Here is a 27,754-nt window from a genome sequence, read left to right as displayed (position 1 = left end):
CCCTTTCCCTTAAGGGACTATCAGAGCTGCCTCATAATACTGCAAATGTAACCAAACAATATAGGATCACAGATTTTACAATCAGAAAGGTCTCTACATATCTAATCTAACAAACTTACCGTAGGAATCAAATGAGGATCAGGAAAGAAATTGTCATACTGTCACAATCTGAAACTGGAAGAAATGGATGGTGTAGGAGGGGGTGGGATGACAATTTCTGAGATTTAAACTGTTGCTTAAAATATCAGGATGTAGGGGCGCCTGGGTGGCGCAGTCGGTTAAGCGTCCGACTTCAGCCAGGTCACGATCTCGCACTCCGTGAGTTCGAGCCCCGCATCAGGCTCTGGGCTGATGGCTCAGAGCCTGGAGCCTGTTTCCGATTCTGTGTCTCCCTCTCTCTCTGCCCCTCCCCCGTTCATGCTCTGTCTCTCTCTGTCCCAAAAATAAATAAATGTTGAAAAAAAAATTTTTTTTTAAAAATAAAAAAAAATAGAAAAAAAATATCAGGACGTAACCTATTGTTAATGGAACATGTCTTCCAAGAAAATTACATATTAGTTAAGAATACAAGCTCTGGTATTAGACTGCCTGGCTTCCAACATAGGATCTACCACTTCTCAAAGTCTGTGTCCTCAATTATAAAATGAGGACAATACTATAGCCAGTCTCCAAAGGTATATAAACATAAAATATATAGAAAACAAAAACTTTGGGATACAGTAAAAGCTATTGCATCATCATCATCATCATCATCATCATCATCATTGAAATAAAGTAACAAGGAGAGAATATTTAATGAGTCCTTGTTGTGTACCAAAACTTTGATATAGTAAAAGCTATTGCTGCATCACCATCATCATCACCATCATCATCATCATCATCATTGAAATAAAGTAACAGTAACAGGGAAAGAACTAACATTTAACGAGTCCTTGTTGTATACCTGGGCTATGGCCAGAATCTTTACAAATGTCCTATGAATTTTCCCAATAGGAGACAGGTGTTCTTATATTCTTCTTAAGGAAAAGAGACGCAAGGTCATATACCTGGTTGGCTATAAGGACAGAATTTACACTTGACCACAAAGTTCATGTACTTCTGCTACGTGTAACCTGCCTATTCTAAAAATGCACCTATCAAAAATAAAATTTAATAGAGAGCTACATCAAACACGTTCATGACAAAGAAATTTAGATGGCATTGCCAAAGTGGAAGATAGTACAGCATACATAACTTTTCTGAGTCATAGTTCCCTATTCTGAAAAAAGGGAATTACAGCTGATCCTTGAACAACATGGGTTTGAACTGCATGGGTCCACTTAAACATGGATTTTTAAATACATAAACACAGTATAGTACTGTAAATGTGTATTGTCTTCCTTATGAGTTTCTCAATAACATTTTCTTTTCTTTAGCTTACTTTATTATAAGAATACAGTATATAAATACAGTATATAATATATATAACATGCAAAATATGGGTTAATTGACTGTTTATGTTCTCAGGAAGGCTTCTGGCCAACAGCAGGCTATTAATAATTAACTTTTAGGGGAGTCAAAATTTATACATGGATTTTCAACTGCACAGGGGGGTCAGCCCCCCTAACCCTCACGTTGTTCAAGGGTCAACTGTATAACAATACCTTTACCTCATGGGAATTTTATGAAGAATAAAAAAGCTAATGTATATGAAGTACTTAGCACAGTATATTAAGCAATCAAATATTGTAAAAAAAGGTATTATTTATTATATATAAAATTTAATATGCAGCACAGGAACTGTATAGGCTGCATGTAACTCAAGATTTAAATAGAGATGTTAAATATCCTATTTATTGTCTTTTAATGTTACAACTTTCCCAGAATACATAGTCCAGTTAGGTTTCCTTTGTAAGTAAGGAAACACATAATTTAAAATTATGATAATTTTCATGATCACCACCTCAAAATAATTTTGTCTCAGTCAAGGACACCTATTAGTTTCCATATAGCTATTTTTGTGCATGTTAGTGGTTTTATATTCATTAATGTTCCTTAGTAACTTCTTTTTTTATTCTTAAGACTATATTGTTTTTGTTTTATTTTTAAGTGTATTTATTTATTTTGAGAGAGAGAGCACATGCAAGCAGGGTAGAGGCAGAGAGAGGAGGAGAGAGAGAATCCCAAACAGGCTTCATGCTGTCGGCACAGAGACCAACACAGGGCTTGATCCGATGGACCATGAGATCATGACCTAAGCTGAATTCAAGAGTCAGACACTTAACCGACTGAGACAGCCAGGTGCCCCAAGACTATAATGTTAAAAATAAACCATAATAAACCAAGAACAAGCCATAATGTTTATTCTTGAAATAACAATGAACAAACTACAAGTGAAAATACAGAGGTATCAATCCAGAGCCTTTTGGTTTGTTAGTATTTTGTTTATGTCAACCAAATAGAAGGCAAATATTTAGTTACCATTTTGCAGATGAGAAAACAGAGGCATAAATGGGCTGGTTAAAGATCCTGTAGTTCCCAAGCATTAATGGACAGGAAAAGCAAGCAAATACATTTCTCTTTCATGTACACTTTCATACCAGAGTTGAATTCTTTTCTCTACCTTTATTAAAGGGCCAGATATTATTTTTCAGAATTTGAAGTGGGGAGTTATTTCTGAATAAACTATACAAAACAAACCAGAATAACTTAAACATGTGAAAACACAAGTCCAGTGGATGGGATGTGAACAGCTTTTATAAGTTTCAAAGTGGCTAAGAACTCATAGATCTTTACAGTAATAAATATTGTAGTGTACAAAGGTCCTTTGGGACTCCCCACTCATATATTACGCCATGATAGATCAAGGTGTCCAGTCCATTTAGTATCAGGACATTTTCGGCTTCTTTTATGCTTTAATCCATACTTTGAAAAAGCAATTAAAAATATTTCTAAGAGAAATATCATCACTTTGCCTCCCTCTCCCCTACCCCCAAATACAGAATAAATTGTGAGTTTCAAACACTAGTATTCTTTTAGTTTGCATTTGCCCACAAGCAGATGGAAAAGAAAGTGACCTTGGGCAATCACCTTTTTTTTTTTTTTTTAATTTTTTTTTAACGTTTATTTATTTTTGAGACAGAGGCAGAGCATGAACGGGGGAGGGTCAGAGAGAGAGGGAGACACAGAATCGGAAGCAGGCTCCAGGCTCTGGGCCATCATCAGCCCAGAGCCCGACGCGGGGCTCGAACTCACGGACCGTGAGATCGTGACCTGAGCTGAAGTCGGACACCTAACCGACTGAGCCACCCAGGCACCCCGGCAATCACCATTCTTTAGTGAATGCCTTTTTCAGCTTCAGAAAGCATTACCTGATTGATAGTGGCTTTCCTAGCTGAAAGTAAATATTTACTGCTTAAAGAGTAAGAGTTTCTCTGTGAGCAGCAGGAATACCTACGTGAGCCATCAAAACCTTATCAAAGAGATCTGGCCAATGGCTCCTTAAAATAGAGGTGCCACCCAAGAGTGGAAAGGCTGTAGTTGAAGAATTCTATGATGTACACAATATATGCTATAAAGAATAGGGGCACCTGGGTGGTTCAGTTGATTGAGTGCCCAACTCTTGATTTTGGCCCAGGTCATGATCCCAGTGTTGTGGAATCAAGCTCTGCATCAGGCTAAGTGTGGAGCCTTCTTAAGATTCTCTCTCTCTCCCTTTGACCCTCTCCCTACACTTGTGTTCTATCTCTCTTAAAATAAATAAATAAATAAATAAATAAATAAATAAATAAATAAATACAAATAAATAAAGACAGTTCCTAGGTCAGATATAACACCTGCTAATCATATGAATGAAATCAAGGCAGGCTATTGTGGCCAAGATGCTATTTAATACCCTGGAAGAAGTGAAGGTTTCACAGAATCATATCTTTGCTCTGCTGCCTACTAGCTATGTGACAACAGGCAGGTTATTTAACATCCCTTAACCTCAGTTTCTTCATTTATGTAAATAAACAAACAAACAACTTGCAATGGTAACCTATCAAATACTGAAAAATATGTTAGGTGTTAAACAGTTTCATTTATGTTTTGTGGATAATGCATACACATGTTCTAAAAGACTACATTGAAAAAAAAGTCTCCTTTTTATTTTTGTTTCCTGGCCACTCAGTTCCCTTCCTAAAAGGCAACTACTGTATCTAGTCAAATGCAAAAATTTGGTTTCAATATTTCATGCTGAAATGTTGAATTCATTAACATTTATTGAGTGTCTATTATGGGTCAGAACCATTGAGGGTGCTGTGGGGAGCACAAAGATGAGCTCACAGTCTAGAATGGGAAATGGTTCCCAGCTAACTTTAATATGAGGTGATAAACACAACAGTAAAAGTTTAAGAACAGCGGAGAAAGCAATTAATTTAATCAATGGGGCGAATTGGAATAAAGAGTAAAATTAAGAACAGGTTTCAAGGCAAATGAAAAGTTTCAGGCACCATACGAAAATTTTACTAAGATCTCTCTAGTTTAGGCCCTCTGACTCCGGGAATTAGGATCCTACCATGGCTATAAATACTCTATTTAAAGGTATTCACTCATGGCTAAAAATTTCTAACATAGGAAAGGTCAGCCCAATAGGAGAATGTCAAAGGGACTAGTATGGATGCTGTAAGTGTCCTTTTTAGGTAGAAAGAAACAGAAGAGTGAAATGAAAGTCTTTTCTCTTCCCAATCATGCAAACATTGTTCATTTGAAAAGTATATAAACTCATCTAAAAAAGGGATTACTAACGGGAATTCAATTAAAGTTTCAAGTGTAACTTTGGTATTCTCTCCAGTCTTAACATGGAGCATTTATAGAATAATTGTGGCCTTTCCAATATTCTTAGCTCACCAAAGTAAAACAGGTTTAAGACTCAAGATACCATGTCTCACAGGGCTGCCTGGAGCATAAGTACAAGTCACTGAACTGCAATGACATTACAAAAATGGTGGCAATTCTTCAAGAAATTATTTTGGTTTAATGGAATTTAGGTCAGATATCCCTAAATGCTAATATCCTGGGTTCATGTATAAGACAGGCAAGCTTAAAAGACAGCCCCAAATAACCATACAATGGTATGTCTGAAAATTAGCCCAGTATGACCAGAAAACAAAAGAAGGTCCATTCCTTTCAGTGGATGTTTTCCAGGCTTGAGAAGATTCCAGAAAGCAGAAACTTGCTATAGTGAATGCTTTGTAAAGATAACCTTAAAACACAAATTCCTATGCAAGTCTAATACTACAAAAACACAACTGATTTGAGGGCCATAATTCCCTTATTTTTATTATCTGGTTATGTAAAAGCTATCAAAGATGAGAAACAAACTACTGAAACATAATGCTGCTTTTAAAAAATGACATGAAAGATCATTTGAAATGCTCTGCAAAAATATTCCAACTGGGGGCGCCTGGGTGGCTCGGTCGGTTAAGCGTCTGACTTCGGCCTACGTCCTGATCTCGCAATTCATGAGTTTGAGCCCCACATCAGGCTCGGCGCTGACAGCTCGGAGCGTGGAGACTGCTTCCAGATTTTGTGTCTCCCTCTCTCTCTGCCCCTCCCCTGCTCATGCTCTGTCTCTCTCTGTCTCTCAAAAAAATTAAAAAAAAAAATTAAAAAAAATATTCCTACTGATAACACAGTTTACTAACGGCCCAAACAAAGAAATAGTGACCATAAGCCTAAGGGCAACTCTAACAAAGAACTCTAGGCCAAGATCATATTTTCTAGGTGTAAGTGATGTAATGTAGATATAAAGATGCAATGTTATTAAATTTTAATCAGTTTATGGTATATTTTAAGCCTTATCAGAAATCAACAATGCAACAAATATTGATTATCTGCTCCATGCCAAGCACCAATACCAGGCATGAGACATACAAAGACAGCTCTTGTTCTTAAAGAGCCCTTTACTATAAAACGTTACTTCCCCCCTCTTTTTCAAGGCATCCTATCCATAGGGTAATCCAATAATAATGCCATCCAGAATTATGTTAAACCAAGCAGTAACAGAGGAATCAGGATTCACATCTCCTGTTAAGTCATTCTGTGCCTTTTCCCCCACTATTTTCAATGGCAAATTAATCTCGATCACAATATACTTAAACACATCAGTACAAACAATGACTTAAGAACTGCTACCAGTGTCATCTCCTTCTGCTCACTCCTGCCCATGGATCACAGATGCTGTAATGTCTGCTTACCCGGCTTTTTTCACCATACTCTTAGCAGCAGGAAAATAGCAAACTCAAAATGTATTATTATTTAAAGCTGCACTTCAAATCCAGGAATTTGGCTCAATAAAAAAAAAAAAAAAAAACAACCCTATTTTGGCATTCAAAACAATCATAGCCACAAGCTGCAAAACATTAAAGTCACAACTTTTTCTGGGATTAGGATTGCATCAGAGGTAAGATTTAAACTTCAGCACCCCAAAGCCTGATGATACAATGTTCTACTAATCCTATAAGAATACCCTGTTCTGTGATTACTATGATAGCTTCCTAAATACTGTGAAATATAGGAAGAGGGACAAAGCTTCTATTTTTCTTCCCTCCATTCACAACTTAGTCCCAAAGTTCTGAATATAAGCATTTTCTGTAACAACAAGCTACCTTTATAACATCCAGATAATTATAGGTTCAGGTCAAGAACTCTAAACCATATTGATTACATCTCTATGCAATAAGGACCCTCCAGCACTGTTTGTATCCACTATAACAGGGACAGCTTTTAAGTATCTGTGACACGAAGAATTTTCAGTCCTATCAATGCCAGAAATGGAAAGCCAATGACCAGTCAGGCCTGTCAGTTGTTGCCTGCAGCAATAAGGACAAGTTGGGAATTCATCATACTGGAACTTCATCTGCCAGCTGCATTCACACATTTTCACCACCTGAATAGTTGATTCTCTTCAACTCCCATGTGACTCATTTCAGCATACAGTGTTTTGAAATGAATATTTGATCAGTCAGGGTAAAAGGAGATTTGGACTTATCTGAGGTGTCACCATAATGCACTTTAAGTAATTCTAAGTATCAGGAGCTAGGTGTCTTAGGTCCCACGCTTTGCATATTTCTGAGATGGGCCTGTGATCCTAATTAAATATGATTCAGTGGGATAAGCCATGTAAAAGCACCTAGCACAGTGTTGGGCACAGACCTGTTTATCAATAAATACTGGCTTTCCATATCTTTTACTTCTATCTAATGGTGAATATTCTAAAGATTCCTCATAGATCCCTGGGAGATGGGGATCTCATACTGCCAAAGAAACTTAAGAATCACCCTAATTTTGTCATAACTCTAAACTCTCACCCAAATATGAACCCAAGAAATAAAGAAATACAGTGGAGTTTTTAAAATTGCTTCATGATTTAAGGATTTCAACAGTTTGCCTCTGATATGCCTTCATGTGATTTTGTTTTTATCCTACTTGGGGTATAGTGAGCTTCTTGAAACTTTGAGAGTTCAGGTCTTTAAGTAATTTTGGAAAATTCTCAGCCATTCACTTTTTTTTTTTTTGCCCTTTCCCTCCTTGTCATCCATGTGTAACAACCACATACATTAGACAGTTTAATATTACCCCACATACTTCTCACACTGAGTTGTTTTATTTCATTATTTTCTTCTCTCTGTGCTTCAGTCTGATAATTTTTGACTTGTTTTTGAGTCTCTGATCCTTTTCTTCTGCATCCAGTCAACTATTAAGCCCATTCCACAAATTATTTATTTAAGGTATATTTTTCAGTTTTAGAATGTCAGTTTGATTCTTTTATGAATTTTGTCCATCTATTCCTCACTCCAATAAAGAAATAGTATTCAAATGTAGGTTTTCATTTTAAAAATGACATGTAACATTATACGGAAATATTAAAAACTTCTAAGATTAAGACAAGAATGTTCAATATCTTCACTTCTATTCAACATTTAGCTGGAATGTCTAAGCAAGTACAATAATGAGGAAAAAGAAATAAAAGGTATAAAGATGAGAAAGAAAGAAAACCATCTTTGTTTGCAGATCAATGACTACATAGTAGAAAATCCAAAGGAATCTATTAGAATACATGAATTTAGAAAGGAGGGCACTTGTAATGAGTGCTGGGTGTTGTAGGTAACTGATGAATCACCAAATCCTACACCTGAAACTAATATTACACTATATGTTAACTAACTGGAATTTAAATAAAAACTTGAAGATTAAAAAAAAAAGAGGTTTCTGGATACAAGTTCAACATACAAACAAAATTATGTAGTCTATATGCTATGAAAAAAAGTCTGAAAAATGAAACACAATATGCTATTTATACTAGCATCAAAACATCAAATAACTGAAGTAAATTTTATAAAATATGTTTAAGACTTCTACATTGAAATGTAACAGTAGTAGGAGAAATTAAAAAGGCCTAACTAAATGGAGAGCTATAAAATGTTCATGGGTTAGAAGACTGAATATTTTTATGATGTCAATTCTCCAAAATTTGATCCAATGAAATCTCATCTAAATTTCTGTAGAGATGATTATACATTTAATGTGTATGTATATGAGAATATAGTTATATCTCAGTGATTTTCAAACATTTTTTGATTCAGGACCCTTTTGTGCTCTTAAAAATTGAGGTTTCCAAAGAGCACAAAAGGTTTATGTATTTTATATCTATCAACATTGAAAACATTTATGTATTAACTCATTAAAATACAAGAAACTCTCTATGTATTAACATAAGTGATATTTTTTATTCAAAATTTCCAAACTGAAAAATAATGAGAAGAATGTCATTTTTACTTTTTTGGACAGAAACTTTTATAATAAACAAGAGGTAGATTCTCTTATCAATTTGTGCATTCAATCTGTTGTGATATGTTGTTTTGGTTGAGTATGTGAAGACAAGTTGGCCTCACTCAAAAATGTAACTGGAGAAGGATAGAGCATATTCAGATCCTGAGCCTTTTCAGATTCTTAGAATATTCTTCTTTGAGATGACCCTTAACAAGTTAATTGAAACGATATCAATTAACTTTTGTAGTCTGTTACATGAAAATCCTTTGTCCTTTCTTATATTTGGAATGAGTCCATTACCCATACATACTTTTGTAATATAATAAAATTGGTCTTTCAGAAAATATTTCAGATCTCCAAATGTGGGTTTATATTATTATATGACATAAAAATATCACACTAGTTAATATCACCACCTATCTCATCAGAAATGTCTTGGGGCGCCTGGGTGGCGCAGTCAGTTAAGTGTCCGACTTCAACCAGGTCACGATCTCGCGGTCCGTGAGTTCGAGCCCCGCGTCGGGCTCTGGGCTGATGGCTCAGAGCCTGGAGCCTGTTTCTGATTCTGTGTCTCTCTCTCTCTCTGCCCCTCCCCCGTTCATGCTCTGTCTCTCTCTGTCCCAAAAAAATAAATAAACGTTGAAAAAAAAATTTTAATAAAAAAGAAATGTCTTTAAGTATTGGGAGCTTATTAAACAGTGGTAGATACATGGATATATGATTTTCAATTTTCCAAGTTTTAATTGAAAATGAGTTTTATCATTGGTAACAAATATTGTCAGTTGTTTTCTTTGAAGTGGCAGGCCTATTTTGTTTATTTTTGAGAAAATTTTTGCCAAATACCCAGGTTTGAATAAACAAAGTTTGCCAGTTGTTCTTTCTAATAAAATAGTATTCCATGAAAATAGTTGCTAGTTCAGTTCACAATAATCACACAAGTGTATTTTGTCAAGACAACTATCATTCATTAATTCAACTGTGATATATAGAATAATAAAAAGAAGTATACAAGCAGCAAAATTGAATAAAATTTTCACATGTCAATGATTTTGTCTGTAACATAGACATTCTTAAGTAATTGTAGCTTTTTTAAACTATGAGTGAGTACCCATAGCTATAAGCATAGTTTGGTACCACTGCTTTCACTATGCTAAGATGCCATCAGTTTTATCAACCATTGCTTCCGCATCATCTGTACTTAATCAACACAGTATAAAAAAGAAAGGCCAATAATCACTTCATATTACCATAAAAATAGCTTTCAAGCACCGATCCCTTAAAAGTGTCTTGGGGACTTCCATAGGTCAGTGGACCACACCAGGAATTACTGGTATGTATATACACACACATGTGTTTGGAAATGCAAAGAATCTAGAGTAGCCAAGACAGACATGAAAAGCAAAAGTGAAGATATTAAACTGCTATATCTCTTATTAAAACGGTACAATATTAAAACACTATCATATTGGTGTAAAGGCAGATACACACACACACACGCATACACACACACACACACACACACACACACACACATCAAAGGAACAGAATAGAGAATCCAGGAAAAACATAGATTTTTTTAAAAAAGCAGCAATGAAATTCATTGGAGGAAAAAAGTATCTTTTTGATAAATAGTGCCAGAAGAAATTGCATGGAAGAAACTGAACCTTGATCTTTGCCTTATAGCATGATAAAAAATAATTTGAAAACGTTCATATACCTAAATGCAAAAGCCAATACTATACAATTACTAGAGAAAAGCATCACTCAAGACTGGGTGGAATGGGGAAAATTTTTTGTTTAAAACACAAAACATAAAAGGAAAAAGTGGAAAAATTGGACTTCTGGCTGTCAAAAACCACCAATATGAAAGTGAAAAGGCAATAAACTAAAAGGAAATATTTGTAAAATATGACAGAAGACCTACATCCAAAATATTTAAAGAATTTAAATGTAATAAGACAACAGACCACATAAAAGTTCACTTCACAAGTACATTACAAAAGAAGATCTCCAACTGGCCAGAAAGTATATTCAAGGTACTCAGTATTGATATTCATCAGAGAAAAGCAAATTGAAACTACCGTTTACATTTACAAGAATGGCTCATACATTTCTAAGAATGAAAAATGGCATAGTCATTTTGGAATACCTTCTTGGAGGTTCCTAATAAAGCTAAAGACATGCCTACTTCTTGAGCCAGCAATTCCAGTCCTAGGTATATGCTCAAAATATATGCATGTATATGTAAAAAAAAAAAAGTGCATATGTCAAAAAAGAAGGCTTGTACAGTAAAGTTTATAGCAGCTTTATTCATAATAAGCTAAAAGCAGAAAACAGTAGGACAATGGATATATAAAAGCATTTTTTTAATGTTTATTTTTGACAGAGAGAGAGAGAGAGAGAGAGAGAGAGAGAGAGAGATTGTGAGTGGAGGAGGGGCAGAGAGAGAGGGAGACACAGAACCTGGATTAGGCTCTAGGCTTCTGAGCTGAGCTGAAGTCGGCCACTTAACTAACTGAGCCACCCAGGCTCCCAGGACAATGGATACATAAACTGTGTTATATTTTTACTACATTGCAATGTAAAAAAAGGAACTAGTAACACATGTAACACCTGGATGAACTCAAAACCATTAAGAAGCCAGACACAAAAAAGTATCTATAAAGTTTAATATAGATAAAATTAATTTATGATGATAAAACTTATAGTGGTCATCTCTAGCTCAAAGGTAGTATTGACTGGAAGGGGCAAGAAGGAAATTTCTGGAATGATGGAAATATTCTAATTTATTCTGAGTAGTGATATACATAGGTATAAAAATTCATCAAGTTGTATGATTAAGATATGTACATTTCTGCTACATATAAATTTTACCCTGATTTTTAAAAATTCTTCAAAGGTGATCCAAAGTACGAGTTTATCAATTTCTCAAGCTGGAAGGGGCTTTGGAAATAATCTACTTCAATTCCTTCATTTTATGGTAGAAAAGTCTTGGGTTTTGAAGCAATTTCCCAAACAGGTAATTACAGGCAAAGTTGAGAACAGAGCCAAAGATTCACAAGTTACTAGTCTCTATTCTTTACACTACACCAACTTTACAAAACAAGACTTTTTCCTGGGAACAATTATTTTCACTTCGATTATTTGCTTTAGCTTTTCTCTGACAGTTTTCAACAATATCCAGGGGACTATCATGAGCTCTGGTTCCGACTAGTTGCCCGGGTGAGGTCCCAGGCTGCTTTTTAATTGCTCACTGGGCTTATATATTCAATGGAAAGAGACTCTTTTGTTTCTTTCTAAGTTTATAGATGGCACCTATAAGCATAAGCCTCTCAGGCTCTTGGACACAATTTAAAATAGCGTGGCACTAACAGTTTGACACTAACGTCACTAAGACAAATGGAATTCCCGGTTCAGACTTAAACAAATTCTAATACTGCCCCCAATATTGTCCCTCTGCCACCACAGTCTCAGGCAACAGACTGCATAAACAGTCCAGCCTTGTATTAAAGATGTAGTAATAAAGGTACAAAAAAGGAAAGTTGGGTCTTTTGGCCAAAAAGCCCCTTGTAAATATGTGGCACCCCGGTGTATCAACAGTAGGGAGAATTCCATCAATTCCTTCTCAAAATGCTTAGGAAAGACTTAAAGTCATGTCAAGGACTTGGTGCTCGCAATAGAGAAAGCAAAGGCGAGGTTTCAGTTGACACAAAGATTTATTCAAAGAAGCAATGTGTCAGCAGAAAAAAGCTTTCCCAACAGCTTCTTCTACTTCTGTTTACAATTTCTTCATCTTCAAGTGGGGCACTTTTTTTTTCTTAATTGTGCTGAGCTAAAATTTTCCACATTGTTAACTTGAATTTCATCTTCTAACATCCTATAAATATTAGAAAGAAGAATGAGAGGAATATTTAAGTCAGAAGGAGAGAGATGTGGCTGATCACCTTCCTCATGGGCAAAATCAGGTCTTTTCCCTATGCTCTTAATCTCTAACACCTATTTTTGATTCTATACAGACAAGTAGGTGTTCATTAGAGTTGAAACAAAGCATAAACTTCCTCTTTTCTAATAAAAAAGCCAGTCTTAATATCTGAATTCGAATATTTGCTAACTGTCTCAAGCATAAATAGTGTCAAAGTAAAATTGCTGACCTCCTTTTTCCTCTCTGAGGGACTGTTCACAGTTCACGACTAAGCCTTCTTTTAATTTCATCCTCATCCATAATCCTCTTACTGATCCCACATAGGCTTTGAATACTCAAGGTACAAGTATGCCTGGGGTTTTCGTCACCTTATAATCACAAAGAATATATGGAAGTCCATTAAATGAAAGCCACATCATGTATTCAAAGAAATATATCAATATTTCTAAAGAACTTTATATCCTTTATATCTGAGAATTATTTTAGGAAATAATGAACATGTCCCTGCCAAAAAAAGAAAAACAATTTTTTTGTGTGTGGGGGGGACCTTAAACTCTTTTTACAGATGCAGAGAAGACTAGATAGGTAGGAAACATCACTTGTTGAAAGTTTCAACAAATGTTCAAAACCACGATTATAATGTCATGGCTTTCATCAATCAGCTCTAGTTTTTAAAATCATGGCACTAAGCTGCCTCACCATTGGAAGACTAATGGTGTTTCTTACAAATCTCTTTGCTTCTTACCACCAGCATCTCTTGTGTCTCTGATAGCGGTAAGACACAGTGACTAAGCTTGTCTGCCTCAGATTGGAATGGCAACTGTAGATACAATGAAATATAATCCCTAGGAATATTTTTCCCCCGGCATATCAGAAAAATCTCTGTAAAATAAAAGCATGCCCCAAGTGAACGTCCTTCCTTCCAGCAGAGGTTTGACTTAAATAATCTCCTTGTTGCCTACCCAATCATACTTCTCTAGTAAGTACCTTTTTAAAAAAAAAAAACGCCTGATGCATCAAATGCCATATACACAAAGCAGGCACAAATGATCGTTACAAAATCAGTCAGAGCAGGCCCAAAAAAATTATTACAAAATCCACCAAATCAAATCAGTTTGGGTTTTAAGTATATCACTTTCTTCAGTACACAAATTACTTTGCTAATGGGAAAAAATGGGTGTCGAAAAAGTATCTCCTGAATTAACAAATCTCTCGGAAATTATTTAGATTACTTCAACTGTACAACAAAAATAATATTCTTCTTAAGTCAAGAACATCAAATACTAAGTCTGGAACTTTGTTCTTATTTGTAGAAATACTTGACATAACACTAATACCTTATTTATCAAAGCCTACTCTACAGGATAAGAACTCATTTTGCTTAACTGTCACAATTTTCCTTCTACTGTCATCTTCCTCAGGAATGTACATAAATACTGCTCCTACCACTTCCAATAACATTTTCTCTATTAAAATGTTTACTTTAGTAGAGTTTGACAAAGAGGCCTGCTCTTCATATGAACCAGGCATGAGTCTGTCTTTAAATCTCAGTTGCTTTGAGTTCTTTCTTGGTAAACATCAATTTCCATAGTAAAACCACAAATGAAGAGAAGCAAACTTAGGATGAACCAGATCTTTCTAGGCTTTCTGCCTGGAGGGCTCAAAAGCAACTTTAGAGCTATTATTAAGTTACTCAACAGGTATAGCCTACAGGTCTGGGAATGAGAGATCAGTCACCAATGTGAGAAACAAAGTTTGAATAGGATATTGGCAGCTATATTTCTACTTTTCCTTCAGAGGTCCTATATCTTTATCAAAAGAAGGACACAGGTTATAAAAAAAAAAACAAACAATGAAAAGAAATTCTTAGATAGCTGACCGAAAGGAAATGTACAGAGAAAAAAAGTACTTCATCTAGAAATATTATCTATGATTTGGAGACACTGCTGTTAATGAAAAATGGAGTAGTTCCTTCAAATCTCATTTGTCCTACGTAGCCTCTGTGTATAAGGGTAAAATCCTATAAAGTATCTTTCCAGAATAGTCTTCTTCTTGGTCAAGAAGGGAACATCTCATAATTATCTAAACTCAAAATTTAGCTAGGATAGTACATTTTGACTCACCAAAGTTCAGATGAAACATGCTGTGGGAGTGACATCTACTTATAAAGCAGTTATAGTTCTGCCAGTCTAAATACACATATTTATATAGAGACAGTAAGAAGCTGGTTCGTAGGTATCTAAAGGCATAGAATTTATGCCATGCCCAAATCACTGAAGTTAATAAGCAAAACATACATATTTTGGGAAACGTATTTTGATGTGAAGGAGTGAAGCACAGATATACTAGATGATCAAGAAATTATAAAAACAAAATTTCTTAGCAAAAGTGGTATAATGCTCTGCTGATCTCTTTTAGTTTGAACAGAATAACATTGCCAGATAAATAGATAGAGCTCTAAAACATAACATGCTATAAATAAATAAATAAAGTATAAATAAAACATTTTCATTTTGAAAATTGTTACAACTGTCAAAAATTAATCATATCACATTAAATTTCATTGCATTAAATGCCTCTGAAAAGTAATCATGTGAAAAATAATTACTGCACCACTAGTTTAGACAGAGCAATTGCTGTCACTAAAATAGAAGGATAGTTATAAAACGTGCCACAAGAACAATTAAAAAGACAATACATTTAATTGTATAAATTGCTTGAAGGTTAAGACAAAGCCATGAAGACCGTTCAGAGGAGGCACCACAGTGGTCTTATCTCTAAGCAAAGGCAATCAGAACTCCAGATAAGCATCTTCATAATATGCAGCTGACTCCAATGGTCATAATCAGAGAAGTACTTCCTGGTTCAGGAGCAGTTATACAAATTTATTAGACTCTTTTTAACAGAAAAATCTAAAACGGAATTTTCCCATGAGCTTCTTTTTATAAGGAACCCGAACCATTTAGTCTCTAACTTCCCTAAATATCAGTAGAAAAGTAAGTCTGTTACAACACCGGTCCTACTGGATAAAGTAGATTAAGTTTCCCCAACAAGATATTATTTTCACTCACTTAAAAAATACGTTGAACAATAGGGATCCAAACCATTTGAGAGGCAGAGAATTATTCATAATAGTCCGACTCCTCATCTATAGGGTTTCTTTAGCTCCAAGTTACAGAAAGCAGCACACACATTTCATTGCTCTGTCTCAGAAAGGAACTATGGCTTTCTGGAATGAAAACAGGCTTAGAAAAATAACAACAGAGCTTAGTCACCAAGAAGCTCTTTCTCTACTCAAAAAGATTATCACTTTCAGGCAGAGGCTCAGAGCTGTAGAACAATACCCTAGAAATCTCCTACAACGTGTCTCTGATGGAAATATGAGTGAATCAAGGGCAAAGATGTTTCCTTTTTTAAACATCATTTTAAAAACTCTTCTTGCAGCAGATTTAAATCAAACTATGGTTGCCAATAGTGCACTGATATTCCTCTCTGTGGCATGAGGATATCTTTACAAAGAGCTAAAATTGATATACTGCTATATGATAAATGTGGAGTATCATTACCTCAGAGTAAAGCGCTGAATATGGCAACTTTTAATAATGCACAACAACTGCTTTAGTGATGTGTGTTTTACTTGACTGGGAGTCACCTGACTCTAAAACATTAATAATATGGCAGTTCAAGAATGTTAAACCCCTACAACAAAGGCTACTACTGTAATCTTGAATAAAATACTTTAGGTTACAATACATCACTTCCAGGATTCACAATTTTTAAATGATAATTCCAGATGAGCAAGATCTCTTAGCACTCTCAGATCGAAACTATCAAAAAGATTTATTGTTTGAGACACCTATCTCAATATTTCATTCAATGCAGGGAAGGAAGGCTAGAGACTTCACACATTTCTGTGCTTGTTTCCAGGGGACAAGCATGGTTGCCAAGCGAAAGCAGAAGGACAAGTATGAGCCCTCTCAAGCAAGAGTCTACACTACAAACGAAGGCACAGCCCTGGATGCGGACAGCTCAATCAGACACAAGGTCCGATCCACTGAGAGAAAAAAAATCAGAAAGCTAAGAAAACGTACAAAACCATTTAGCTTTCAAACTTCAAAATACGTCCAGACACAGAATCAGAAACAGAAGCTTTGGTCTTTAAAAAGTGACCTTCACAAATCAGTTTTGTGTTTGTTTCCATTTTCTTTCACAGTTTAAGCCTCAATCAAATCAGCAGTCTCTGGGGATTTTGAAATTGCTATAGATTAAAATCCTGTCTGACTCAACTGTTTGACTAATGCCGAGTATTTAATAATTCCACTCAGGAGAGACTTTTTCTTGATGAAACCCTGCTGTATGCTAGCTTCAGATGCTCTGCAGCTGCACCATAATATAAAGCATCACTGTCCTTATTTTCTTTATCAATGCATTCAGAGATGAAAAATGTATTATTATAAACAGTTCTATTACTTGGCAGACCTGGCAGAACACAGTTTTACAACACTAATGCAGCAACTATCACCTACAGAGGCAAAGACCTACTTCCAGATACTAATGATACATAGCCATGGCTTGGTTCCAAGGATAGGTGGTTAATAACTGTGATAGATAGACTAAAGTTAAGTTAATGAATTTCTAAACTTTATGCTTTCAATAATAAAACCATTTAAGTTACAGCACTTGGACTCTACTTCCACAGATCGAGCACTTTGATACTCAACAGGTTGAGTAAATTGAATCCATATATTGTATTTACGTTCTCTGTCAAGGTTGCTTCTCCACATTTGAGAGATCAAAGGCAAAACAGTGATCAACCCTGTAGCCTTCAATACCGTGTTCATTACATTTAATCAAGTGCCAACCCCACAGCATCATTCACGAAACTTAACAATACATAAATGCATGGCATTGTTTAGCAACAAATGTAGGCACAGTATTGGTTTAACAGATACACACATACACACATGCACACATATCCCAAAACAAAACAAAAAAAAAAAAAAAAGAAGAAGAAGAAGAAGAAGAGGAAGGCAAAAAAAAAAATAGCATTCTCTACATTGTGCAGGAAAAGAAATTTAAAATGCACAGAACTCTCCAGCACACATTTCAGAGGTGGTTTTCTACCTGAGGCAGCATCAATCACGGTGGAAATTCCCCTTCGATCAGAGACTGGACGGGATGACCCTGGCATGCTGACTGGGTCAGAGCGGACCGGCTGGATCCTGCAATGCAATTTAATTTAATTCACATATGTTACTGGCATCAAAACTGTCGCATGCTACAACAGACCTTAAATCAGGAATGCTGGAATAGGCCAATCCATTAAAGAACCATTCATTCTAAAACTAGACAAACGGGGGAACTGTAGTTCCTAATTCTTGCACAAAGCTGAAGGACTGCAAATATTCCCTACACTCCGGGCCCCTTCTTCTCTTTGTAAGTTATTCAATAGATTTTAAGTAAGGGATCGAAAAATTGACATTAATTCAAAAGGATAAATTTAATATAATGGGAAAGGAAACAAAATATACCAAAACCTTTGACATTTCCAAAGGACAGATATGAGAGTTATAACACTCTTAAAATTCATGAATAGCACCATAGCTAGTAACACGTGCCATAAAACGCAGCATATACTAGATATAAAATTTTGAGCAACTCCCTTACGATCCTTAATGAAAGTTACTTTATATATGACAAGAAGCAGAGGAAAACAAAGCTGTGTTCAAATGTGTGGGCCAGAGGCTTAGCTAGGATCACTACCATCTGAGTTACCTCCATAAAATTACCAATTAGCATGTGAGAATCAATTAGAGTTTCATCAAAACTGAAATTTACTACATATAATTTCAAGTTGCTTAGGAATGATAAATCTACAAATACAGAGTCTATTTCCAGCTGTCTTAGATTAATACTATTAACATAAAAATACCTGTATGACTAGAAGATCTGAGAGCCTAGGCAACACAGAGGAATAAAAACTTGTCATAGCAATACAAACATGCATTTTTGGCAAATTCATTCATTCAATGAGTATTTTGTGAATATTAATCATGCCATCAGTATTATTTTAGGAATAGGCAGAAACGAAACATGAAATGTAAGGTGTACACGTGGATATATGGTATAGCAGGTGCACATTCCTGGCTGATGCAAAAGAAAAGTGTGAAAATGAGTGCAATAGGTAATAAAAGCTCAGAATGAGAAAATGGGGGAATGAATACATTGTCCACAGCAGATAGATCTTGTGGAGCTGTAACAGGAATTGGATGTGAATACAGTAACAGGATGTGTGCATATGCAGAGGAGCAAGAAGTGCTCTTTAAGCACAGAACTGGAACAAGAAGACCGTTGGATTGATGACTAAGCATGGCAAATGCAGGGCATCTTGAGGAGCATGATTTGGCAGAAGCATAGAGTTCATAGTGGATCCTGGTGGAAGAGAAGCGGTTGATAAGCGCCATGGACAGGTTATAGAAGCCTAAAATACCAAGTACAGACTTCAGAAAAAGAGTAGTTCTTGAAAGCTCAGTTTAAACTTACGTGTATTTGTTGTGTGAGTAAAAGAAATGGGAGACAGGTGAAGGACAATGCATTTGATTCAGCATTGGAAGATGGAAGCTAGAAATACTGATATACAAATACTGGTCACTGCTATTGTGGACAACATGTACCACCCAGCATTCGTTCTACCCCAGCTGATTTTGCTAAACCAGTCATGGTAATCTCATCATCTCATGGCAGAGATTAGTCAACTCCATGATGGGCAGGCCTAAGCAAATTTGGGCCAGTGGGAGAAGAGGAGCTGGTGTCTGGAAAAGATGTTTTCTGGTTCTTAAGAGAAAAGAAGCTAGACAGATATGATCAGTTTATCCAAAGTAAAGCCCCCTCCTGGTCTAAATAGTTTAAGTGGGCTAATAAATTTCCCATTATTAATTCAATCTATATTGGGGTGTCTGAAAAATCCAGAGTTATGGGTGGGGTGTACACGGGGTTATAGATGAAACAAGGCTGGTCACGAATTGATGTGTTGAAGTTGGCAACAGTACATGGGGACTTATTCTATTATTTTCTTTAACTTTTAATATGGCTATATATGTTTGAAATTTTTCCATAATAAAAATGACAAAAATAAAAACAAACTGGTAGAGGTGATGGAAATGTCCTGGAATTAGATAGTGGGGATATTGCTCAAAATAGTGAATATACTAAAAACCACTGAATTATGCAGCGAATTTTATGTTATGTGAATTATGTATCACTTAAAATAAAATAACATGAATAAGGTCTGAGGACCTAATGTATAACATGGTGACTATAATTAATAACACGGTGTTACATGAATGAAATCTGCTAAAAGAGGAGAACTTAGAGGTCCTCAAAAAAATCACTATATATATATATAGTGCCTATATATATATATAATATGCATATTATATATATATATAATATGCATATTATAGATATACACACACACTAAATATGTGAGCTGATGGATGTGTTAATTAAGCAGATGAAACAATAAAATAATAAAGGAAAAGGAGCTATTCTTGAGTAGAAAACTAGACTTTGTATCTCAGCTTCTTTATGTGATCTATTTCTTAGGTCTCTGAATAAATATTTCATTCACCTTTTTTACAGTTTAAATCCCTCCCCCAAGTCAGGAGCTGCCATGAGTTTAAGCCATCCCTGATGTCCTTATGAATATGACAGTCAACTCAACACCTGCCTGTTCCCCACTTAGATCAGGATCTAGGGAGGCAGACTATCAGAGCACCACGTAATTCTTGGTGATACCTTATGGAGTGCAGGACAGGGTACCAGATGTTAAAGGGTTAGGCTGTATCAAAAACATCTAAATAAGTTTTTACAATTCAAAGGACAAAATAAGGTTAACAGCCATGGTGTCATTGTACATAAGCCTAAAGAAACATAGAAGAAATAGAGGTGAGGCACTAAGAGCAATAGTAAACAGGAATGAGGAGAATGTAAATAGTTGCATTTCTAGCTGGATGCTGGGCAGGAAATGGTACTAAACAGTCCACTTGCAACTGAAATGATGTAAGTCAAATCTGAATTTCCCATCAAAACTGTGTTCTAATGGAAGTTAAGGTTTTAACCAAGAGTCTATATGCTCATTATAAGAAAAAGGAAAGCCCCTAGGGAAAATTCTAGAAGGAGTTCAGAAAAGTAGCTTTGTCTGAAGAAGCAAGTTAGAGAGCTCTTAGATGAAGGGCTCTGTCTGAGGTAAAGAGTAATTAAGCAAGCTGGAGGTCACAAAGCAGAGGAACAGAGCTGTCTATATAGGAAAGCTAGAGATGTCCTCCAAAGAAAAGGGACAGGGGTTTATTACAGCACCAGGTGACAGTCATCAGAAAAAAAAAAGAACTTGTGAATAGTTCAATAAAGAGAATATATATAGTTTTATGGGTCATCTATTTTAAATGCTTATTATTATTATTATTTTTATTATTTTTAAATTTATATCCAAATTAGTTAGCATATAGTGCAACAATGATTTCAGGAGTAGATTCCTTAGTGCCCCTTATCCATTTAGCCCATCCCCCCTCCCATAACCCTCAGTTTGTTCTCCATATTTATGAGTCTCTTCTGTTTTGTCACCCTCCCTGTTTTTGTACTATTTTTGTTTCCCTTCCCTGTGTTCATCTGTTTTGTCTCTTAAAGTCCTCATATGAGTGAAGTCATATGATACTTGTCTTCCTCTGACTGACTAATTTTACTTAGCATAATACCCACCAGTTCCATCTGCATAGTTGCAAATGGCAAGATTTCATTCTTTTTGATTGCCGAGTAATACTCCACTGTGTGTGTGTGTGTGTGTGTGTGTGTGTGTGTGTGTGTGTGTGTGTACCACGTCTTCTTTATCCACTCATCCATCGATGGACATTTGGGCTCTTTCCATACTTTGGCTATTGTTGATAGTGCTGCTGTAAACATTTGGGGTGCATGTGCCCCTTCGAAACAGCACACCTGTATCCCTTGGATAAATACCTAGTAGTGCAACTGCTAGGTCGTAGCGTAGTTTACATGCTTTATTATTAACATTAAAGTACATGAGTGACTTAGAAACATGAATAACTACACACTAAATCATTAAGTTGAGGACTGATGACTTCCTGAAAATGGACTGGCTATCTAAACCAGATCACATTTAATAGTTGGTACCGGTGAAAACTGGCGTTAACACTCAGTACTGCCACTATTGCCTAACATCTTGGGGGAAAAGTCCCACTTCTGAAAAGCTGAAGATCTGCTAGGTTAAAAAAAAAATGTATAGAGGAAAGAAAGTACAAAGCAAACAAAAAATTAAAACACTGAAAAAGGTATTACAGGAGGCATGTTCCATTATATGAATTACTCTTTTTTTTTAAATCTTTTAAATGTTTATTTATTTTTGATATATATATCTACATATACATATGTAGATATATATATATATATATAGATATATATATATATATAGATATATATATATATATATATATATAGAGAGAGAGAGAGAGAGAGAGAGAGAGAGACAGAAAGAGAGAGAGAGACAAGGAATCTGAAGCAGTCTCCAGGCTCTGAGCTGTCAGCACAGAGCCCAATGTGGGGCTAAAACCCATGAACCGTAAGATCATAACCTGAGCTGAAGTCAGACACTTCACCGACTGAGCCACCCAGGTGCCCAACTCTTTTTTGTTTTTTTTTAAAGTTAGCTCTACACTCAATGTAGGGGTTGAACTCACAACCCTGATATCAAGTGTCGCATACTCTACCAACTGAGCCAGCCAGGTGCCCCCCATGAATCACTCTTAAGGAAGAAACATTTGGGACTAATCTATCTCTGCAACACCTTTTGCATTGTTAGAAATGATATTGACAAAGAGATATATAAAAATATATTTCCAACATATGATTGGGACATATTTTTCCATAATTTTTAAAGAGACTCAAGAAAAGTGTCTATTTTAGACTTAAATAAGATACATTACAGAACTTTTTATAAGAGAAGACAAGGAAAGGGAGATTACATTGCATTAGACTAAGCCCTTCATTGTTATATCCTAATGTGTCAAGTCTGGGTGTAACAAATTAAATTGGTTAGCAAACCTGAGACCTAAAAAAGTCAAAAAGTTCTCCTTTGCATTAAAAAAAAGATCTTTAATAATAAAAAGCATACTTGTAAACTTTGTACTATGACTCTTACAAGTGAGGGTCAGAGAATACCTATGAGGAATATATAGATACAATCAACTATAAGTGAATTTATATCAATTCTTTCTCATCCAAAAACTTTTTAAAGCCTAAAAGAGGGAATAAGCAGGATTTGGATGAAGGTTGGTTGAAAGATGAAGAAGCGTCAGTAAGATCAGGAAAGGAGGGTACCCTCAGACTTTAAGCAGTTAGAAATAGGAGGAAAGCAGCATGAGATTTTATTATTATTATTTTAATGTTGATTTATTATTTTGAGAGAGAGACAGAGCACAAGGGGGAGGGACACAGAGGGAGGGAGACACAGAATACGAAGCAGGCTCCAGGCTTTGAGCCATCAGCGCAGAGCTCAACATGGGGCTCACACTCATGGACCCCAAAATCATGACCTGAGCTGAAGCCAGATGCTTAACCAACTGAGCCACCCAGGCGCCCCTGAGATTTTTTATTTTTTTATTTTTTTTATTTTTGGGACAGAGAGAGACAGAGCATGAACAGGGGAGGGGCAGAGAGAGAGGGAGACACAGAATCGGAAACAGGCTCCAGGCTCTGAGCCATCAGCCCAGAGCCTGACGCGGGGCTCGAACTCACGGACCGCGAGATCGTGACCTGGCTGAAGTCGGACGCTTAACCGACTGCGCCACCCAGGCGCCCCGAGATTTTTTTTTTTAACGCACTGAATATTAGGTTTAGGAAAACACAATCTGAAATACAAATACTTACTGAATGTGAGGAGAACCCACATAAGATTCTCCACCAATAATAATGAATCACAAGCTACAGTGCATGTATTTTGCACCATTAGTAGTGTGCCAAAAGGACACAGTAAATTAGGTAAATATAACCTAAGATGCTCATTACAAATGAATATATTAATCTACTTAAATCACTCCCCAGTTCTTATTTCTTACCTGAGACTGTTGAGATCAAGATCATCTGTATCAAAATCCAAAAGGGGCTGTGGAGTATCACTTGGACCATGAGACTGCAACACAGATGAACTAGATGATATGACTGTGGTTTGGCCTGAGGGGTGGATGGTTTTGAACTGGAACTGTGGACCCATCCACAGACGTCTGTGGGGTCCAGTGTGCGTTACAATTTCTACCTGGAACAGATTAGAAATCATGATTTAAATGTATTATGACCTCCTTCAAAGAGCCTTTCATGATTCCCTCCATCTTGTCTCTGAACACCCTCTAAGAGAAGCCCATCTTAACAAAGTGGGAGAGGTAAGGGGCATCCACAATCAGAAGGCAATGGTAATCACAGCCTATATAAACATTCACTACCTCCCTGTACTGATTTTTACCACAATAAACAAAAAATTCATTGTGTGTGTATGTGTGTGTGTGTGTATTTATATAGGTGTGAATCCACACACACACACATGCTCCCCCACATACAGAACACAAAGTCACGTGAGAGTAAAAGGACCAGTTGCCTGCCTCATATAACTAGCATCAACTCCCTAGGAAGTACCTTTTTTATTCATTCTAGACAGTACTTACCACTTTGTGGCCATGCACTGAATACTACACCTATCAATCCACAGATTAAAAGTAATTCCTTCACTGAGGATCAAGCTCATGACAAACTTGAAGTTGTTCTTGAACTATCCAAGGAAAAGAAAAGGTCTGAAATAATTTTCAACACCCAAAGCCATTTTCTTTCTACAATTAAATATTATAATATTTACTATACTGCCCTCAAAATTCCCCTAAATCAACTTTTAAATAAATGAAAAGAGTATTATATATTTTCTCTCAGACTAGATTTGTCTTCAAAATACTGTTATTCAATTAGAATGTTTCCTCCACTACCGATAATGTGGCAAAACAGTAACACTAAAATGTTTACAAGTTTCATGCTCTATGGAGGGGATAGGGAATGGTGCCAATATTATAATAGAGACTTTAAAGATAATGCATAGAGTAGAAGATAAAACCTGAAAATAAACATATCAAATGATTTTATACATGAGCAACTTGACTAAGACACTAAATATGCGAACATTTGGTGAAAAACTATTTCTCAATGTCTTTAATTGCTACATCCATGTCTGTATATACACTTCATAGAACTGACTTCCACATGCCGTATTTTTGCCCTGAGTTCATTTATATTTAATCACATTTCTCTGATTGCGGTGATTAATTCTTAACAAAACATAATTGAAAAGGTTCAGAGTGCAGCCCTGGGTTTGTTAAGTCCTAAAGGGCAAAAGCATCATGGTCTTGGAACAATATTCACATTCCCACTAATCACAGGGCGAAAACTACTCAGATTTAGGACAGTGATTTCTGATTCAAGTAGTTGTATTCCACAACACAAATTAGGCCACAGATAAAGCATTCTGTGTATTTTAAGCTCAAAACCATCCGTGTCACAGAGCCGAGAGGTAAACAGATGCCTATGCAATTTCACTGAGGCGATGGCCAGATGTTCCTATTCACTCTCCTGTTGTGTGCAGTACAAACATATTGTATATACTTTCACACTGACAGCACACATTACCCCTTTTTCTGATTGAAAAGTTGAAGTGAAGGACAGTGGGTTCTTTGCCAGCATTTTAGGTTTTTTTACTTCATCGTGGTATCTCCTCAAGGAAGGAGGCATCTCCATATGCCAGGAGCTGAAGTATCAACGCTTTATCCAAGGAGCTTCCTGTGAGTACTTTAGGTGTAATGAAATGTATGTTACCTAGAAACAGTTTGATTCTCCAACTTCCAGATTCCCTTTTGTTTTTTGGGGCTACCCTCCCTGAGAAAGCAGTGAAACTGCATGGGCCTCCACTGAGGCACCTGTCTGATGAAAAGCCTCTGGATTGGTAATCTGAGACAGGTCATTAACTTCACCAAATGATGTCAGACTTGAGGCAGACATAACAGCATTTGTAATGAAGTCATTTGTAATCTCATCATTTTGAAATCTGCCCAAGTATCTTTTATTTCAAAGCCCTTGAGATGAAGACAGCTTCACCTGGCAAAGGGAGAAAGGGTCAGCTGAAGCTGTCACAGGACTGCTTTGGAGACCACTGGAAGCAGTAGTACGTGAGCTGAGGAAAAGAAACCCAGCTGGGCACAATCAGGACATGTGCAGATTAGAATGCTGAACTTTTCTAATCAAAGTATGGGCCCAATCTTCAGAAAATGTTGGCTCCACAAAACAAATCCCACAGATTGTTGAATGGTTGCACTTTCAACAAGGCCAATTCTTATTTTAACCCAAACAGTCCATCTAAAATCCAAGGTTCTAAGAGATATACATGGATTGTTTGAAAGAAATGCCTATTTTATACAGAGGGCTAATGTACACATACACATATGTATCTAATACATATAAAATATATGGATATACATCCCTGCAGCAGTACTTATAAGAAATTATTTTTTTATTTGAAAATTTTTTAAATGTTTATTTATTTATTTTTGAGAGTGAGTGAGAGTGAGACAGAGTGCGAGTAGGGGAGCGGCAGAGAGAGAGGGAGACACAGAATCCGAAGTAAGATGCAGGCTCTGAGCTGTCAGCACGGAGCCCAATGGAGGGCTCGAACTCACAATCTGAGAGATCATGACCTGAGCTGAAGTTGGATGCTCAACTAACAGTCACCCAGGAGCCCCCTATAAGAAATTCTTAATATGGAAAGACAACTGATTAATTCTTGGTGATCCTACAAAGAGTTCCAAATTCTGCCTATTTTCCTCTAAGGAAAATAATTTTTCAGTTCTTAGAATTCAGTAATAAAAACAGACAATGGATTTCTGTTCTCTTTCACTTTAGGAGGCCAAACATTTTACAGTTTTACCTGAGAAAGCCATTCTTCATCTTCCTGTCCACTATGGTCAGAAGCTAAACTGTCATAGGACCCATGCCGAGTAATGGGCCCAGGACTTCCAGGGGGAACCACTGTATGAGAAAGAAAACATATTTTAACAACTTTAACCCGTGCAGTGGAAAAATTAATGTGGGCACGACCATCCTGGATATTGTGTTAATTTTTAAGATAAAATACAACATTAAATGCACAAAGGCAATTTAAATAATTAATGAACAAGAAAGACTGAATTTTTTAGGACTAAGAAAGATCTCCAATTATGAGTATACTTTAAAAAATATCTGTACAAATTTCGTCATGACATATATCGATGTAAAAGAAATAAACAACCAACTACATCTTAACAGCGCAAGTACGTTAAGGAGCAGTGACAAATCCACTACACATGCACCAGTGTATTTCATAGCCTTCAGGATTTAGGACATTTCAATCACCTCCAATTAACAAAGAAATTAATTTGATGCAGTTCCTATAATTTGTGAAGGAATTTTTGAAATAAATGCCAAGATTCTTTAAGAGTCTATTTAATAGTTACATATAAATTACAAGGCACAAATATGCATTTTTAATTTAAAAACATTTTCAGTTCCTGAAACATTTCATTTATCCAAAGAAATATTTCATTTCCTTGGGCACTTCATTAGTTTCCCCAGTTCTTCAGTGGTGGAATATAGGCTGAAAACACAAAAAGCCTACTTTCTCACACAAAGAAGAACCTTTGCTTAGTCAAAGTGATAAAATTATTTAACAAACATTTGTTGAGTTCCTACTATAAACCAAATATTAACCCAATAAAAACTTAGCTTCTTTTTAAATATTTATTTGCTTATTTTTATTATAAGATAGTCTTTATTTTTTGGAATAATTTTAAATTCACAGCAAAACTGAGCAGAAGGCACAGTAATTTCTCATATACTCTCTGCTTCCATGTATGATTTTAATACTGAGAGAAATAAAACAGTGAAGTACTGGGGGAAATAGAAAAG

The 27,754-nt window shown here is 36.0% G+C and overlaps 1 protein-coding gene across 1 annotated transcript in view; it reads right to left on the bottom strand.

Moving 5' to 3' along the window:
* BCAS3 (BCAS3 microtubule associated cell migration factor) overlaps positions 1-27,754 on the bottom strand; it is a 617,319-nt gene that overhangs the window by 248,143 nt on the left and 341,422 nt on the right. Inside the window, exons 23-25 of the mRNA XM_011289076.4 lie at positions 26,739-26,839; positions 23,842-24,038; positions 17,840-17,937 (exon numbers count right to left, since the gene is read on the bottom strand). Coding sequence (XP_011287378.3) covers positions 17,840-17,937; positions 23,842-24,038; positions 26,739-26,839 — 396 coding nt within the window. The remainder of the gene's footprint in view (positions 1-17,839; positions 17,938-23,841; positions 24,039-26,738; positions 26,840-27,754) is intronic.

The sequence above is a fragment of the Felis catus genome, chromosome E1, assembly GCF_018350175.1.
Source record: "Felis catus isolate Fca126 chromosome E1, F.catus_Fca126_mat1.0, whole genome shotgun sequence".
NCBI lineage: Eukaryota > Metazoa > Chordata > Mammalia > Carnivora > Felidae > Felis > Felis catus.
The sequence above is the reverse complement of the archived record's forward strand: the minus strand, read 5'-3'. Positions and strand labels throughout refer to the sequence as shown.